The 18636-nt window shown below is 39.8% G+C and overlaps 1 protein-coding gene across 3 annotated transcripts in view; it reads right to left on the bottom strand.

The window, feature by feature from the left end:
* Window positions 1-18636, bottom strand: part of l(3)80Fg (dnaJ homolog subfamily C member 16 l(3)80Fg) — a 2137133-nt gene that overhangs the window by 1469745 nt on the left and 648752 nt on the right. For all 3 annotated transcript variants that reach the window (XM_067760003.1, XM_067760004.1, XM_067760002.1), the window contains exon 4: window positions 10033-10213. In XM_067760003.1, the coding sequence (XP_067616104.1) occupies window positions 10033-10213 (181 nt within the window). The remainder of the gene's footprint in view (window positions 1-10032; window positions 10214-18636) is intronic.

The following is an 18636-nucleotide window of genomic DNA, read 5'->3' as shown; positions in this document are numbered from 1 at the left end:
ATCCGTTCTGGCTGATGGTGTACTTTGAATAGTCCCAGGGCTGTCGTACCTGGCGATATCCGTTCTTGATGATGTTGAATTTTGAATAGTCCCAGGGCTGTCGTACCTGGCGATATCCGTTCTGGTTGATGGTGTACTTTGAATAGTTTCTGGCGCGGCTCCCTGATCCGGTGGGTGCTGGGCAAGGGGTCTGGTTAGCACGAGGTGGCCTTCTCCACATGATATGGTGGCTCCCATGCTTCCTAGCGTATCTAGGCCCAGTATGATGTCGTCGATCGCTCCGGGCATGACGTGTACAACTGTGTGGAGTGACGTTTCTCCGAGGCGTACCTCAGTCCTTATGGCGTCGAAGATGGTAGTGCTAGTCCCGTCTGCCATCGTTATTTTGGTGGCCACTCTCACCATTTCTCCGCTTCCCGAGTTTACCACACGTTCTGCTAAGCTGCTCGAGACGAAACTTCTTGATGCCCCTGTGTTGATGACTACCTCGGCTGATTCCGCGCCGAGCTTGGTTATGGCGTAGAGGCGACCATGCTCTTGGTACATTGTTACTGCCGTTTCAGCGCTGGGTTCCTTGGGTATCGTTACTGCCGTTTCGGCGCTAGGTCCCTCGGGCTCACGGCGCCTTCTTCTTCGTGGATCCCTCTGTCGTTTCCCTGACGTCGGCGGCAGCATTCGATGGTTGGTATGTCGTTGCGGCCACATTCCCAGCAAAAAAATTTCTGTGGGTTTCGGCACCTATTGGCGTCATATCCTCGTTCGCCGCATCTCCTGCATACGCCGTTGGGGTCGTATCTCTGATTGCTTGGAGGCGTGCGGTTCATTAGGTTCGGTGGTGGTGGTGGTTGTGTTTCAGGTTTTGATGGTGACACCCGGGTTGTGTCACTGGCGATGTGTCGCGTAACTTCGCGGTGATGTCCGCCTGATGATCTTCGATAGTCCTCGCGTATGTTCTCGTATTCTTCGGCGAGTGTCAGGAGCTCTGCGAGATTAGTGAAGTCCCTCCGACGGATGTAAAGTTGGTAATCGGGGTAGCTGTTACGGAAGATTCGTTCCAGCCGCTGTTTGCTGGTGTACCCTGCGTATCTCATCAAGCTCTGTATAGCTAGCACGTAATCCTTGTACTTTTCCTTGTTATGCTGCCTTCGTTGGCGTATGTCGTCCTCGAGACGCTCGAAATACCTGACTGGCAGGAAGAAACGTAAAAAATCCTTTTTGAAGCTTGTCCACTTTCCCCAGTGCGCATTGTTATTGCGATACCATTGTAGCGCGGCGCCCCCTAGTAGCTCGGGCATGGCTTTTGGCAGGAGGTCCACGTTTAGCGCGTATACTTCGGTTAACTCCTCTAACCGTTCGATGAACGCTAACGGGTCCCGTCCACCTTCATACTTTACGGACCACTTTCTTACCTGGTCGATGATGGGCGCGAACACCACGGTCGGTGCTTGAGTTACCTGGCATGTATAGTTCATGGCTGGTGCCGTCATTCCCGCTGGTAAGTACGGTTGCGTGGGTTGAGATGTGCCGGTTGATGATGCCGTAATTTCTGATCGTACGTGCTGTTGTGTGGGTACTGTACTCCTGGGAGGTGCCTGAGATGTACCGTTGGGTGGTACCGCTATTCCTGATGGTAAGTACTGTTGTGTGGGTACTGTACTCCTGGGAGGAAACGCGAATTGAGTTTGTTCTACTGTTGTAACGGCGACCTTCGGCGTGCCTCCTCCGTTCGACAGAGTCGGTGTCTTAACCTCATTTACGTCGCTCATGTGCGTAGTTTCCTTGTAGGTGGCTTGTAGGGATAAAAACTTTTCGTGGATTTCGGAGTCCGTATTTGCCTTTGAGGCCAGTGCTGCTATGCGCTTTCGGATTTCTCGGGTGGTACCTGTCTGCTCAATACCCAATTCCTGTGTGATGGATATCAGCTGCTCCTTTGAAGTGTTGTCTAACCACGTGGTATCAATCTGGTCGGCCATTTTACGGTTAGGTTTCTAGTCAGGAATGTTCCTTCTGACGCTGTACGATTTGCAGGGTCCCTGCTCGGGCGCCAATTGTAACGAAGCTTTTTCGTGCCCCGTTGCTTCTTCGATATTGGCTGGGGTATACTCGCCGTTCCCAGGGTTCGTTTACAATAAATTTGTATTAAGGGGGCACCTTGCAAATCGATTTAATATAAACTTCACTTTCTTTATTGGTTCTAAATTCTATAATATAAAATAAAACGTGTTTGTATACTTCATTTTCAATTTCACTTGGATTATCTTGCGGTATCCTTGATTGCAGTGGCGGGCCTTAGCGGTCCGGCCGTATTCCGTTAGCTGGGTCCCGTTAGTATGTGGCGTCGGTGCCTTGACGCGCCTTATGCCGGCGTCTCTCTCTGCTGCGGTGCTCTGTCGCGCCTTACGTCGGCGTCTACTTGTATTGCTGAGGCGATGCTCTGTCGCCGTGTTCCGTTAGACGGATCCCGTTAGTATGTGGCGTCGGCGCCTTGACGCGCCTTACGTCGGCGTTTACTTGTATTACTCTGCTGCGCCTTGCGTCGGCGTCTTGGTTGCTGGGTGATTCTCTGCCACACCTTGCGTCGGCGTCTACTCGTATTTGCTGGGCGATACTCTGTCGCGCCCTACGTCGGCGTTTACTTGTATTACTCTGCTGCGCCTTGCGTCGGCGTCTATTTGTATTGCTGGTTGCTGGGTGATTCTCTGCCACGCCTTGCGTCGGCGTCTACTCGTATTTGCTGGGCGATACTCTGTCGCGCCCTACGTCGGCGTTTACTTGTATTGCTAAGGCGATGCTCTGTCGCGCCCTACGTCGGCGCTTACTTGTATTACTCTGTCGGTGTACCTCTGCTGCGCTCTGCCGCCGCGATTGGCGCTGGCTTACCCTGGCTGCGCTATGCGTCGCCGCGTTGACGTGACCTCTGTCGGCGTACCTCTGCTGCCGCGGTTCGCGCTGGCTTACCCTGGTTACGTTGTGCGTCGGCGGACCTCTGCTGCGCTTTGCTGCCGCGCTCTGCGCTGGTTTACGTACGTTGCCGCTCTGCTGCGGCCTCTGCCGGCGTACTTCTACTGACGGAGGTGAGCGGGTGTCACCTGTCGCGGTTGCGCGTTACTGTGGCGGGGCCTTTGGTCTTTGGGGGTGATGCGTAGAGAAGGTCAACCGCAATCACCATTCCACGACTCGCTCCTATGAAGTGGATTCCTATTGCATAGAGAAGGTCAACTGCAATAGGGATATACTTCGCTAGTAGCTCTGGTCACGACCACAGCTCCGTGCTGACTGCCTGCTGTGCTGCTGTGTCGCTCCTTTTATGGCCGTTGTGTTTGGTGTTGCTAGCTCAAATGGGTGCGTTGCCATGGTCACCGTGTTGCTGTTGAATGTTGCGAGCGCTCGTGGTGTTGCTGAGATTCGTTGGTTGGCCGTGTTGCTGTTAAATGTTGCGACCGCTCGTTGTGTCGCTGAGACTTGTTGGTTGATCGTGTTGTGGCCACTTGTTGTGTTAATGTCGTGTCAAATATGTTGTGGGGTCGTTTTGTGTGGGCCAAATTAATGAGGATTTATTTGGTCCTCACAGTACCTACGAACTATAAATACAGGACAAACGACAACAACAGATCAGAACGAAAATCGACACCTATGATGGCACAACGCCGAAATTGGTTTGTCTCGAAACCAAATTTTACAAGGGATGACTCATGCAGAAGAGAAAACAATAAAGAATCTAGGGCAAAAACCAATGAAAAACAATATTGCTCCACGACGAATGCGGACAAAGGAAACACCACTGTGCTAATCGGAAAAGAACCAAAACCGAAGAACTCACAGAGGAAATGAAATGTCGTAGAATAGGAGAGGATCCCACGGATGAATACCAAAAACAAAACAAAGCTATAAAAATGCAACAAATATAGTAGATTCTTGGGGGTCCAAATGAACCCGTCGGCTCCTCCACTGCACCAAGAATGCACAAGCCGGACACGGAAGAAAAGTACATACATGTGCTGAAGTCTAAATTAGGCGTGGATGACATAATATGCGTTTTAACTACTAATAACGAAGAGCTTGTACTGGAGTACCTCAACACGCAGCATGGAAATATAAAGTTTACAATGGAAACAGAAAAAGACGGAGGAATCAAATATCTAGACTTCACGATAAATATCGATAAAGTTGCCAAAAGATTTAAGTATGACATATATAGAAAGCCAACGGCCACGGACACAGTAATACATAATACCGCAAATCACCCCCAACAAGATAAAAATGCAGCATTAGGGCACATAGGAGGCATATAAGAGAGAGTTTGAAGTCATATATAACATTGTTGCAAACATCGGATATAAAAAAGCGCTAGTAGATAAGCTCAGAAGGACGCATGGTGAACCAAATAGAAATAATGAAAAGGAAAATAATAACAACTGGACGACTATGAAATATACTGGAAAATCAACATATAAATTGGCAAACTTCTTTAAAAAAGACAACATTAACACAGCGTTCAAAACATCGAAAAATCTAGGGCGGAAACTAAGAACTAACACTAACTCAGAGGATCCATTTAGCAGCCACGGCATATACAAGCTTACCTGCGGATGCCAACATAGTTACATAGGACAAACAGGACGGCAAATAAGAACGAGGTTCAGAGAGAACATTAGAGATTACACCAAAAAACACGGAATCCAAACATTATACCAGAGTCAATTTCTGACACAATAATCGAACCTTTAAAACTTGTTTACAAGAAACAAAGTAATCACACAGGTACAACACACAACAAAAAATAAACACAAAACATTTAACGCACTAAAACAACAAACCCACAAAGAAGGCCAAACGACTAAAATTACGGACTTTTACCTGCCTCAGTCAGCCACACAAATCGATCAGTAAAAACCAACCTCGGTTCTGAATGAACACCAGAGCCGTAACGAGGGTGAGGCAACCGAGGCATTTGCCTCGGGCGCCAATAGAGTAGGGACGCTGAATTTCGGTAATATTAAACAAAATTTCGCAGAATTAATTTGAAAAAATATAATGAAAAAATAGGCGTTCGTTTGCCAGGAACCCGCAAGGTTTCACTTGATCATAAGATTTGTAAAATTTTTTCAAAAGTAATATGTATATGGGCGCCCTTTATTTTTAATGTAGTGAAATTGAATGAATATTTAAATTAGAATACTTATGATAGTCAATTAATTCATACATTTATTTGAAAGCTGTGATTACCGATAAAGCGCGGTCATGCGTGCATGTACAAAAAAAAGGTACGTACGTGCAAAAACTGGCAAAGTAATGTAATAAGAGCAAGAAATCTCGATAAATAGAACATTTCTTATAACATTAATGTAGGATAATATTAGGGAGTCGACTGTATATGCATATAGCGGCGACACCTGTTTCTCAACAACCATTTCGCGTCGCTACGAATGTAACCGGTCAAATTCAAATTTTTATAGTTTCGATTAGAAAATCGTAACGGCAGTATTTTAAATAAATTAAATTCTAATTTGAACTAAGTGAATAAATGAAAAAGTGTGTGATAAAGGGCTCATATTTCTATCGTTAGACGGCAAGTTCAATATGATTTAGAAAATCGCGAGAAAATTTCGATTGGTACGTATAATCATATTCAATCATGTCCGAGCTTGTGAAAAGAAAGAAAAGTGGAGCTGAAAATCGTAGAGATAAAAAAAAAAGAAAAGAAGACGAAAAAAAATTGGCGAAAACTTTTGGAAAATGGTTTTCAAAACAACCAACAATGCACTCTTCAGAGTTGGAAAATATTGGTAAGTAAATAAAATGGAATAAGACAAATGTTTATTTAGAAAAAAATCCTGACATTGCACTATGGTTTAAATGACCATGTTTTGCGGCCAAAAAACAACCAGCTAAGATATAGACTTGTAATTTGTACACACATATTTGACACCCATAAAAGTGATTTGATCACTGTTACGACTTTTTTTGTATGGTATATTTACTATCCAGAGAAAATACAATTTTCCCAAAATTCGGAGCTAAAAAAATCGACTTTTGGCCGCAGAACATGGTCATTTAAACCATGGTGCATTGCCCGACTCATTTTCCTTCCGAAACATTGACAAATAAATTTTATTACAGTATTATCAAATGATGTAATCCTAAAATCAACCTCAAAATTGGACGAGCCTCAGTTTTTAGAGATAACGCCAAGTGTAACGTCTGAAAATGAAGACACGTTAACTCATTCCTCTAGTATAGAAACATCGGACGATGCATCTATTGTCACTACCTCGGAACTGGACGTTTTGATAACATCGGAGGAAACTTCGAGTATAATACCGCCTTCAGATACTGTTGAGAGCATCGAAAAATCAGGATCAAAACAAGCGGACATTATTCCTGTCCTTCCACAAGTCATCAATTTCAACGAACCTTCATCCTGGCCGTGCATTACAGATAGCATGAGAATAACTCTGGTTTTGCATGGCCCAGATCAAGGAAAAAACATCGATTTCAGAAATATCGACAAAAAGGATGGCCGTCGATTTCTTTCTCAGTGGTTTCAGAAAAAAATGCCCAACGGTGAAACTGTTCATAGAAATTGGATGATGCATTCTGAGAAAAAAAAATGCCATATTCTGCTTTTCCTGCTGCTTATTTGAATGTCAGTCATCTCAAATACCTGCAATCGCCAATCTTCATAAAGGGTTCTCGGATTGAAAAAACGTGGGTCGTATTGAAGACCACGAGAGTTCATCAGATCATAGAAAATTTTTTCTCCAATGGAAAAATTTGGAAGCCAGATTGATAAACTCAAAATGCATTGATGACGAACTGCAAAAAGAAATTCTTTTAGAAAAGGAGCGATGGCGTCATATCTTTCGAGCTGTTTTAAATACTATCATGTTATGTGCCAAAAACAATTTAGCGTTTCGAGGATCGACGACGGAAATCAGCACACAAGAATGTGGAGTGTTTTCGGATATCATAGAACTGCTCAGCAGGTACGACAAAACATTAAAAGAGCTCATCTCAGATCATAAAAAGGGAGCACTTAACTATTTGTCACCACAAATTCAAAATGAGTTTATCAATTTATTGGGACAGAAAGTTCGGAACGAGATTTTATCAAGGATAAGGAAATCCAAGTATTATAGTTTGCTGTTTGATTGCACGCCGGACGCCTCTCACAACGAACAGTTGACAGAAATAATTCGTTACGTCTACATTGACAATGGGAAAGTCTCTATAGAAGAAAGTTTCATTGACTTCATTTGAACGGAAGAAAAAACTGGCGAAGGATTGGCATCTGATATAATGAAGAAATTAGAAGAGGATAAGCTCGAAATTCAAAAGTGAGAGGTCAGGGTTACGATAATGGTGCCAATATGTCGGGTAAAAATTGTGGTGTGCAAGCACAAATACAGGAGAGAAATGATCTCGCGATTTATGTACCATTTGCAAGTCACAGCCTCAATTTGGCAGGGGTTCATTCCGCTTCAGTCAATGCAGCAATGAAACAGTTTTTCGAAATTGTGGAAAGCAAAATTCAAGTTTTTTTCACTTTTTACAACTCGTTGGACCGTCCTCATGAAAACATTGAAGATTTCATTGAAACGGCACTCGGACACACGATGGGCATCAAAAGCTAATGCCGTAAAATCATTGAATTCGCAAATTGAGGCAGTTCTTGGAGTACTTCAAGATATAATCGCCAATCCAAATAATCCTGACACCAAATCATCTGGAGAAAATCTGATCAAAAATATTGATTTAAGGTTTCTTCTTTTCCTCGACGTCTGGGATCAGATATTAAGTCGGGTTGATCGCGTTACGAAAGCTTTGCAAACGAAAAGTTTGACTTTGGAAAATGCTGCACATTTGATTCAGGGTTTGAAAAATTCACTACAAGAGCTTCGCGACACAGAATTCAAAGAAAATTTTAAGCGTGTTTCTGCATTAGCTACTAGTCTACTAGCAAGCAATGTCAGCAAGCGGTCAAGGAAGAAGAAAAAATTGGAATTGTATGAAGGAGAAGACGACGCACTCGAAATTCCGGATAATCAAAAGTTTCGCATTGACATCAACGAGACAGTTGATAGGTTCATAGTTGAAATCGACTGGAGATATAAAAAGATAATGAATGATTTCCGATTTTTCTCTGGCGAGTCTTTGAAAAATATGAGTAGCACGGAAGTGAAAAAAGCAGCGATGGATTTGGCAATCAAATACGAAAAAGACATCAATGGCGCAGAATTTATTGAGGAAATTTCAGATTTCAAGCACGCAGCTTTGTCAATCATCCCTGATCGTCTCGAATCCACGACTGTTATAGAACTACTCCAAATGATTCAAGATTATGGTTTAAAAGCATCATACCCAAACGCTGAAACTGCTTTGAAAATTTTTTCGACGATTCCTGTAACAATCGCTACGTGTGAACGTAGCTTTAGCAAACTCAAACTCGTTAAGAATTATTTTAGATCAACAATGGGCCAAGAAAGATTGTCGAACTTGGCTATTTTATCGATAGAAAACGAAATTGCCAGTAAAATTGATTTCGACGATATTATTGACGAATCCGCTTCTATTAAGTCAAGAAAAATTCACTTGTAAATGTTAGAAGAACATTTTTTTAACACAGTATTGTATGGTGAATACTACAGTATTAATAAATATATGCATGAATAATTTGTTCAAAAAAATTTGCCATTTTTTCTTATATAGTACAAGTTTTGTTGTCCTGCATTTTGAACAGGGGGCGGGGGAATAACAAGCTTGCCTCGGGCGCCAAAAAAGGTCGCTACTGCACTGATGAGCACACAGCACATACATATAACTAAATATACACAAGCATCAATTTTGACAATACCTATACCTACATGTACCTACGAACTATAAATACAGGACAAACGACAACAACAGATCAAAACGAACGAACGAACTGATGATGACACAACGCCGAAACTGGTTTGTCTCGAAACCAAATTTGACAAGGGATGACGGAAAATCGTTCTAATATACATCATTTATCCACCCTGTCGGAAAATCAACAAGACAAATAGACAACATTGGTTAATTCTTTGCATTTTCCGAGCACCGTTATATAACTAAAAATTAGCAGTAAATGAGGCCCATAAGGCTCAAAAGTGATATCGGAAAGAGACCTGCGTAAAACTCATACTAGTGGCAATTGTTGATGTTTAAAATTAAAACGAAAAGGTTTTAATTTTAAACGACGTATAAATTTAATTGCTGTATTTTTTAATAAAATATTTTAGTTGTAATTCAGATCAGTTCCGATTAAAATGATTTTTAAGTATCCGAAAGAAATAAATGTCTCTACTGAAAACAGATAGCTTTCAAGCCCCCCAAACTTTTAACAATGCATTCAATGTTCTTAAAATTGAAATTACGCCAAACTGTTTATCTAGATTTTCTAAAATTTTGAAAAAAAAGTTAAAAAGAGCTAAAAAGATTCTGAAAGAAGCTAAAAAAAAATGCTTAAAGATGGACAGAGAAAAAAGCGAATTCTAGCTTGAAAAAGCTAAAATAGCAACACTGGCCCCGGGGCATATGGGAATAAATGGAAGTAAAAAAGCGGATGAGCAAGATAAAAAGGGCGCATATCTCTAAACTGGCTCCGTAGGCATCCCAATTAGATTGGACCAGGTTAAGAGAAGGTGAGAGTTGCACATGATTGACCAAGCGGGAAAGGCGTGGACGTGTGTAGAACTTAAAATGTTAGACTAGCAAAGTTACTCCTTTCATTAAAAAGGGAGGATTGTAGACTCATGGTATTCTGACTGGATACTGCCTTCTGACGTCGCATCTCTTTAAATTAGGCTTGTTCAGTGATAGCACATTTAAGAAGTGACCCGTCCAGTTCAACTTATCCTAAAACCAGGGTTGTCTGCTCAATTTATAATCTTCCTGCACAGATCACAGATCCGAACCGTTTTAATGAGTACTGATCGTGATCCAGAGCTGGATAGCTAATTGGAAACTCCCTTTCTCTTATTGATGAATTTAAGCTACGCTGCTACTTACCCGAAAGCCACTCTGTGGTAAAAGTTGTAAGCACTTATTAAATATCGTAGCCTCGTTCGGTTTCTCGGCTGGAAGAATAAAGCACGAACCCTGTTATCAATCCATCCTCCCAAAAATAAATCCACGTTTTCGTCATATATTTTCTTTGCGACTGTGTGCGGAATTTTTTTTCTAATGAACTCTAAAAAAATAATTTCAGTTTTATTGCTAATAATTTTTAAGCTTATTTCATTGGTATTATTTATTACCCACATGCCTCTTTTGTTTGTTTTTAATATCGCATTTTAAGAACAAAAAATCAATTATTGGAAAACATATAACTATTTTTGCTGTCGCAGCGATGATACATGTGTATGTTTTATTAACTTAAAAATGTTTTTGGACGAATTTATAACTGCGCCATTAGTGGCACAATCAACTTTCGGAAAAATATGAGTTTATAGCAATTTTATATCCTCTTTTTTTCTTCATAAAAATGGAATGGTATATTAAGGTTGATCCGAATCTCAAAATTGTAAGCACTTAAATGACGGTCTTAGCTGCTTAAGCCATGTCCGTGATCGCGCCAAAGAGCGTCTCCAGTTTATACGGCTGTTTTTAAGAGCTACAACTTCCGAAGTTCGAACAGGAGTAATCTCGACCACCAGTTGGTACGCGCCTCTTGGCGCTTATATCGTATATCAGCACAGAACCTTTAGACTCGCGACTTCGATTTCATGTTTTCGTCGACGTCACTTTCCTAGAAGCTCTCGATGTAGCTACGATGACTTCCTGATGGATGCTTTTATCGCGCTATGTTGCCGAGCTACATAGCCTACAAGATAATAAGCGAATCATCAGGGAAACACGTCGAAAAGTTAGGGAATAACTATCCGGCCAAAGATATGGATGTTATTGCGTAACTGACGGGTGAAAATCGGATAATCCTCGACGAATCTACATAATTTTAATTTTTCAGGTAGGCGCTGTACTTCGTTATGCTAAAACCGTAAAGGACCCTGGATACAACTTTTTTTTTTTAATTTAGGCAATTTGTAGACGTTTGTGCTCGATGAATACCCCTTTAAAAGTTTAAAATGAAAGATGTTAACGTTTATTTGTTCAGTCCAAAATGTTTTGCCCGGCATTATAGTAATGAGCAGTGCGCGGACCTTTAGAAAGCGAATGTTGGTAGACGAAAAATGAAAATAGTGGTAGATTTTATTCCAAGAAAACAATAGCTACAGTTTATATTTGTACAAAACAATTGATAATTTAAGATCGCGGGTTCGAATCGAGCTCAAGGCCTAACAATAATTTTTTATCATTATTATTGTTATGATAAATTTTTTCTTAATTGAAAAAATTTTTAAATTAGAATAGAAGAAAGAAAAAATTTAGACAACTGCCAAAGCTCGTTGTATAGATCCATTTCGGGAACTGCTAAATTCCTTCATCGGCAACGTTTAGGCGCCGCTGCTATAACCATTCAGCCATCACAGCGGTTTTTTGTTTGTCTTCATTAATCCTACTTCTATTCTGGTTCGTGCCAATTTTATATTCACAACACTGCGACATCTGTTGCAGAATGGATGTGAAAATTGGACTTGTTTGATGGCAATGCCGTCATAGTGTCATATTTTATTGACACTTTTTCCCCGTGCTCTGGGATGTATTAACAATTTTTGTTGTTATATCGGCCTACTGATTTTAAGATCGCGGGTTCGAATCGAGCTCAAGGCCTAACAATAACTTTTTATCATTATTATTGTTATGATAAATTTTTTCTTAATTGAAAAAATTTTTTAAATTAGAATAGAAGAAAGAAAAAATTTAGACAACTGCCAAAGCTCGTTGTATAGATCCATTTCGGGAACTGCTAAATTCCTTCATCGGCAACGTTTAGGCGCCGCTGCTATAACCATTCAGCCATCACAGCGGTTTTTTGTTTGTCTTCATTAATCCTACTTCTATTCTGGTTCGTGCCAATTTTATATTCACAACACTGCGACATCTGTTGCAGAATGGATGTGAAAATTGGACTTGTTTGATGGCAATGCCGCCATAGTGTCATATTTTATTGACACTTTTTCCCCGTGCTCTGGGATGTATTAACAATTTTTGTTGTTATATCGGCCTACTGATTTTAAGATCGCGGGTTCGAATCGAGCTCAAGGCCTAACAATAATTTTTTATCATTATTATTGTTATGATAAATTTTTTCTTAATTGAAAAAATTTTTAAATTAGAATAGAAGAAAGAAAAAATTTAGACAACTGCCAAAGCTCGTTGTATAGATCCATTTCGGGAACTGCTAAATTCCTTCATCGGCAACGTTTAGGCGCCGCTGCTATAACCATTCAGCCATCACAGCGGTTTTTTGTTTGTCTTCATTAATCCTACTTCTATTCTGGTTCGTGCCAATTTTATATTCACAACACTGCGACATCTGTTGCAGAATGGATGTGAAAATTGGACTTGTTTGATGGCAATGCCGCCATAGTGTCATATTTTATTGACACTTTTTCCCCGTGCTCTGGGATGTATTAACAATTTTTGTTGTTATATCGGCCTACTGATTTTAAGATCGCGGGTTCGAATCGAGCTCAAGGCCTAACAATAATTTTTTATCATTATTATTGTTATGATAAATTTTTTCTTAATTGATAAAATTTTTAAATTAGAATAGAAGAAAGAAAAAATTTAGACAACTGCCAAAGCTCGTTGTATAGATCCATTTCGGGAACTGCTAAATTCCTTCATCGGCAACGTTTAGTGCGCGTTTAGTACATTTCTTTCATAAAAAAATTTATTTCTTGTTTAAATTTGTGCACAAATTTGTCAAAATTGGTTAGTTTGGTTAGCGATACCTCTTGATGTTATTTGGGTGTGCTCCGCAACTAAATACGTTTACCAAATGATCGGTTTGGTTTCAATGCGAATATATTGAAATGTTGGAAGTTTTTGGGCTTTGGTGGTAGAAAATGAAAATGGGTCAAAGTGGGTAGATCTACCAATAAAGTGGTAAAGTCCGTGCACTGGTAATGAGTTCATTATAGATGACCGCGTAACTTCAGTTTTCCGACCAGTTCGACTATCCACTACGTAGCACACCAGGTCATTTGTTCGAATGTCTTGAGGAATCTTTGATTTTACCACTCTAAGACTTTTTGGAAAGGCCAGAGCCTCACCTGGTAAATATATAGGCGTACTCATTTACATTTTAAATAGGAGTCGCAACATGTAGGTTATATTTAAACTTGGTTTGGATAAGCTGTAATTATGGTGACTCACTCCAAAGGACTAGTTGGGAATAGGTTCGCTAACTTAAGAAAAGCCAACCCGGAACTTGGGTTTTGGATATGGTCATGTGTGAAAATCAAAACTACCGTTTTAGACGCTATTTCATATATTCGCAAATAAACAACCAAGAGAAATTTACAAAGGCTGGAGAAACAGATAAGTCCCAATTTGGTTCGAATATAAGGCCAACCGATTTTTCAAAACCTTCTCATACATACATACATATATCTTCAACTATAGTATGAGGTGAGAATTATTTCAAATCCGGTAAAATTTCTACCCATTTAAATCCGGTAAAATTTCTACCAGATACCAAAGAAGCAACCCTAAAACCCCGAGTCTCCGGGAGAAAACCTAAGGGTTGGCAGCCCTGTTGAACAATTGTATCCCAAAAGAACTCATCTGTGGCAGTCCTTTTTAAGGAACAGTTACACAACTTTTGCAGGGCGTGCAGCCATACAAATACAAAATGCTTTCAAGTACGTATTCCGTTTTTATACTCAGCTGAGCAGAGCTCACAGAGTATATTAATTTTGTTCGCATAACGGTACCCCGTAACGGTATAAACTAATCGTGATAGATATAGACTTCTATATATCAAAATGATCTGGGCGAAAAAAGAAATGCATTTAGCCATGTCCGTCCGTCCGTCCGTAAACACGCAGATTAGAAAATTAGTAAAATTTTGGACAATGGGCATGGCACCGCCCACTTTTAAAAGAAGGTAATTTAAAAGTTTTGCAAGTTGTAACTTGGCAGTCGTTGAAGATATAATGATGAAATTTGGCAAGAACGTCACCCCTATTAAAAAACTTAAAAAAAAAATGTTTAAGTCAAATTTTAACAAAAAATTGAATATCTTTACAGTATATAAGTAAATTATTTCAATATTTAACTCTAGTAATGATATAGTGCAACAAAATACAAAAATAAAAGAAAATTTCAAAATGGGCGTGGCTCCGCCCTTTTTCATTTAATTTGTCTAGAATACTTTTAATGCTATAAGTCAAAAAAAAATATACCAATCCTTGTGAAATTTGGCAAGGGCATAGCTTTTATGACGATAACTGTTTTCTGTGAAAATGGGCGAAGTCGGTTGAAGCCACGCCCAGTTTTTATACACAGTCGAGCGTCTGCCCTTCCGCTCGGCCGTTAACACGATAACTTGAGCAAAAATCGATATATCTTTACTAAACTTAGTTCACGTACTTATCTGAACTCACTTTATCTTGGTATTAAAAATGGGCGAAATCCGACTATGACCACGCCCACTTTTTCGATATCGAAAATTTTAAAAAATGAAAAAAATGCCTTAATTCTATACCAAATACGAAAAAAGGGATGAAACATGGTGATTGGATTGGTTTTTAACGCGAAATATAACTTAAGAAAAAAATTTATAAAATGGATGTGACACCTACCATATTAAATAGAAGACAATGAAAAAGTTCTGCAGGGCGAAATCAAAAGCCCTTGGAATCATGACAGGATTACTGTTCTTGGTATTCTTGGTGTCTTCACATATACAACTAAGGGCCACTCCCTTTTAAAACTCTCAGTAATACCCTTAATTTGATACCCATATCGTACTAACACATTATAGAGTCACCCTTGGTCCACCTTTATGGCGATATCTCGAAAAGGCGTCCACTTATAGAACTAAGGCCCACTCCCTTTTAAAATACTCATTAGCTCCTTTCATTTGGTACCCATATCGTACAAACACATTCTAGAGCCACCCCTGCTCCACATTTATGGTTATTTCTCGAAAAGGCGTCCACCTATAGAACTATGGCCCACTCCATTCTAAAATACTCTTTAATACCTTCCATTGGTACCCATGTCATACAAACACATTCCAGGCTTACCCTAGGTTCATTTTCCTACATGGTGAGTTTCCCCTATTTTGTCTCCAAAGCTCTCAGCTGAGTATGTGATGTTCTGTTACACCCGAACTTAGCCTTCCTTACTGGTTTATATGTGGATCGCCCATGTCAACCGAACCTACTAAGGATTTTTCATCACCAATTTTGCTGTTTTCTTTAGCCAACCTGGATATATGAATTTGTAAAAATCTTTTTTGTTTTTTTTTTTTGATAACTTGTGTTTTGAATAACTTGGGGGAAAATTGAAAACATGTTCGACTTGGGTCACTTTATTGGATTTAATCGTTCTTTATTAATTTTCTAAAAAGATTATGCGAAGTGAGTTTTTTGATTTATTAGATACATTTTCTTTTAGTGTTTTGTTTTAATGAATTGAAGAAATCGGTGTTGCGATATCCGTGAGTACGTTGAACTGGTAAGAAAGAGTTAAACAAGCTGTGATGCGCTTCCGTTGATACCCATTTCGACTATATCGGACTAATTTTCGAACTGTACAATAACCATTCTAGACAGTGTTAAATAAGTAAAAATATAAAAACTCGCCGACATTTATTACATTCGGCGGCGCCGTACACAAAGTTCCAAAAATCGGAGACGGCTGCGATGTGCAATGGGGCAAGTTTGGAAAAGTTGCCTCAAAATCATTTTTCGTTTAAATCTAAATCTTAAAAAATGTTTATTCTAGTAAATCCTGCTGTAGATTTTTACTAGCTTAACTCAAGAATCTGTATTTAGTTAGCGAGACATGCTCATATTGCTTTACACAATTGTTTTAGTTATTGATATTAGAGAAAAATTGCAAAGTTTACAAACGGCGATGGTTACTAGGACATGTTTCTGAATTTCACTTCTTCATCGGCTAGCTTCTCGGGAGCTGAGTATGGACCTCGAATCTCCAACATAAAAAAGACAAAGTGCAATACAATTGGAGTGTAGGTTAAAAAAAAAATATATGAAACCAATCAAATCATAATTTCTGTACAACGAACATAGAATAACACAAACATAAAACAGTCTGTGAAATTACTTAATATGCCTTGCAACTGCGGTCAAAAAGTTAATCGGGAGAATCCAAAATTGCATTTCCGTGGATTTTTTTGTTTAGCATCCAATATATTTTTCCAACTGTGTACACAGAATACATCTGTTTTTTTAAAAGTAATTCATAATTAATTAAACTTAATAAACTTGATGGGCATGGATGGATTGCTCTCAGTAGTGCATCCCTTTTTTTAAATTTTTTAATACCACTTAATAAACTTGGTGGGCATGGATGGATTGCTCTCAGTAGTGCACCCATTTTATTTTAAGAATTCATCAGTGTTGAAGATCTGTGATTGACTTTCTTCTCAGGCGTGTGAAATTAGTTGGTCTTGCTGACAGGGCTAGAATGAATGGATTGGGGTGAGTTAGAAGCCTCGTGACTATGAAATAGCATACTTTTTGATTTCTTCAGCTATTGTTGGAACCTTTAGATCCCGGTGTAGCTGGTTGTTTGTCACATAGTAGGGTGCATTTACAATCATTCTAAGGGTTTTCGATTGGCATCTTTAGAGAATTTCTATGTTTGAGTTTGCTGCAGTTCCCCACAGTTGTATTCCATACATATGTCCAAATGGGTTTTATGATAGCTGAGTAAAGCAGGACTTTGTTGTCAACTGATAATTGTGAATTTCGGTTCATAAGCCAATACAGATTTCTTAGTTTGATACCAAGGGCTTATCTTTTGTTGAATTTGTTGGTCCTCCAAGTTAATTTCCTGTGGAGGTGCATACCAAGGTACTCTGTTTCGTCGCTTTTAACTGGTTTCGTTGAGTTTAACGGGTGGGCAAGTGTTACGTCTGGTAGTAAACGCCACTTGAACGGATTTTGATTCATTGCATTTGATCCTCCATTCTTTCAGCCAACGGGTAATATTATTTAAACTTCCTTGGAGCTTGAATGAAGCCACGCTAGGGTAAGGGTCCACAGCCAGCACCGCAGTATCATCGGCAAACGTGCCTACTATAGTGACGCCTTATGCTAATGGGGAGGTCATACGTGTAAAGTAGATAAAGTATTGGGCCCATTACACTGCCTTGTGGGACGCCTGCTAAGCACTCATAAAGGGCAGTCTGCTCCACACCTTGTTTAACGAAGAAATAACGATCTTTTGATATGATTGTATAAATAAGAAGTAGTTTATAGGGAAGGTGTATTTTACTTTATAGTGTAGTCCGTTATGCCATACGCGATCAAAAGCTTGTGGAATATCTAGAAAAGCAGCTGTGCAGTATTTTTTCTTCTCAAAGGCGTCGTATATTTGCTCGGTGAGTCTGAAGACCTGCTCAATTGTTCCGTGCCCTCTTCTGAAGTTAAACTGGTGATTGGGTATGATTTTACGCTCTTCTATTATGGCAAGAGTCTTTTAAGGAAGAGAACTTCCATGACTTTTGAGACGATAGGCAGTAGACTAATGGGTCTGTAAGATGCAACTATATCAGCTGGCTTTCCGGGTTTCAGAATCATTTTCATCTGCGAAACTTGCCACTGTGCGGTATGAATTGAGTTTTTAGTAATGCATTAAACAATTGTGTCAATAATTGTAGTCCCATTGATAAGGTCGTAGCCCGGAGCTTTTTTTGGCTTGCGTTTTGCAATAACGGTTTTTAACTCCGATATTGAGAATTTTTTTATGGATGGTTCCATTTGAAATGGATGACTTAATATAGTTTCCACTTCTTTAGTTATTCTTAGTTGGGGTTCAATAACATGCGGAGTGCATACTAGTTTTAGGTGGCGTGCGAAAGTATTTGCTTTTTCAATATCACTTTTTGCTCATTCGTCATTTTACATTCGTATAGGTGCATTTGAGATTATTGGTCTCTTTAGCTTGCTAGACGCTCTTCAAAGGAAGTAATCAGTTGCAATTGTTACATCAAAGTTAAAGGACTATAGTCCTTGTTTTATAAAAAAATTAATTTGTTGGGCCAACTCGCCCAACCAACAACACTAAACAACACAAGTTCAAATAGTCTTTTACAATTTTAATTCAATTAATTCACAATTACAACTAAGATTAATTTACTGTTAACACTAATCCGTCCCGAACTCGACTGCTGGGCCTGCCGCAACTGCTCCCATATATAGCCAATCAACAAGCCGCGACGCGCCTCTTGAGTAACTTGTTGACAGCCCGCTGTGTGAGAATGTTGAAGTCGGTTTCTTCCCACAGGTGCTGTATGTGTGCATTTCACAATCATGTGTAATAGAATTCAGCTGACTGTGCGTCTGGAGTAGTTCCGTAGCATGAGTGTTAATTGCCGTCACTAACCATGGCCTCAAATTAAGGTGTTAGGTTGCCATGCGCAGCCGTATGTTGTGAGAAATATAATTTGCTGACTCGGCGCGCGTTTACTGGCCATACGTGGGAATGTTGCGATAAGGGCAATTGGCG

Source organism: Eurosta solidaginis, chromosome 1, assembly GCF_040869045.1.
Source record: "Eurosta solidaginis isolate ZX-2024a chromosome 1, ASM4086904v1, whole genome shotgun sequence".
Lineage (NCBI taxonomy): Eukaryota > Metazoa > Arthropoda > Insecta > Diptera > Tephritidae > Eurosta > Eurosta solidaginis.
The sequence above is the reverse complement of the archived record's forward strand: the minus strand, read 5'-3'. Positions and strand labels throughout refer to the sequence as shown.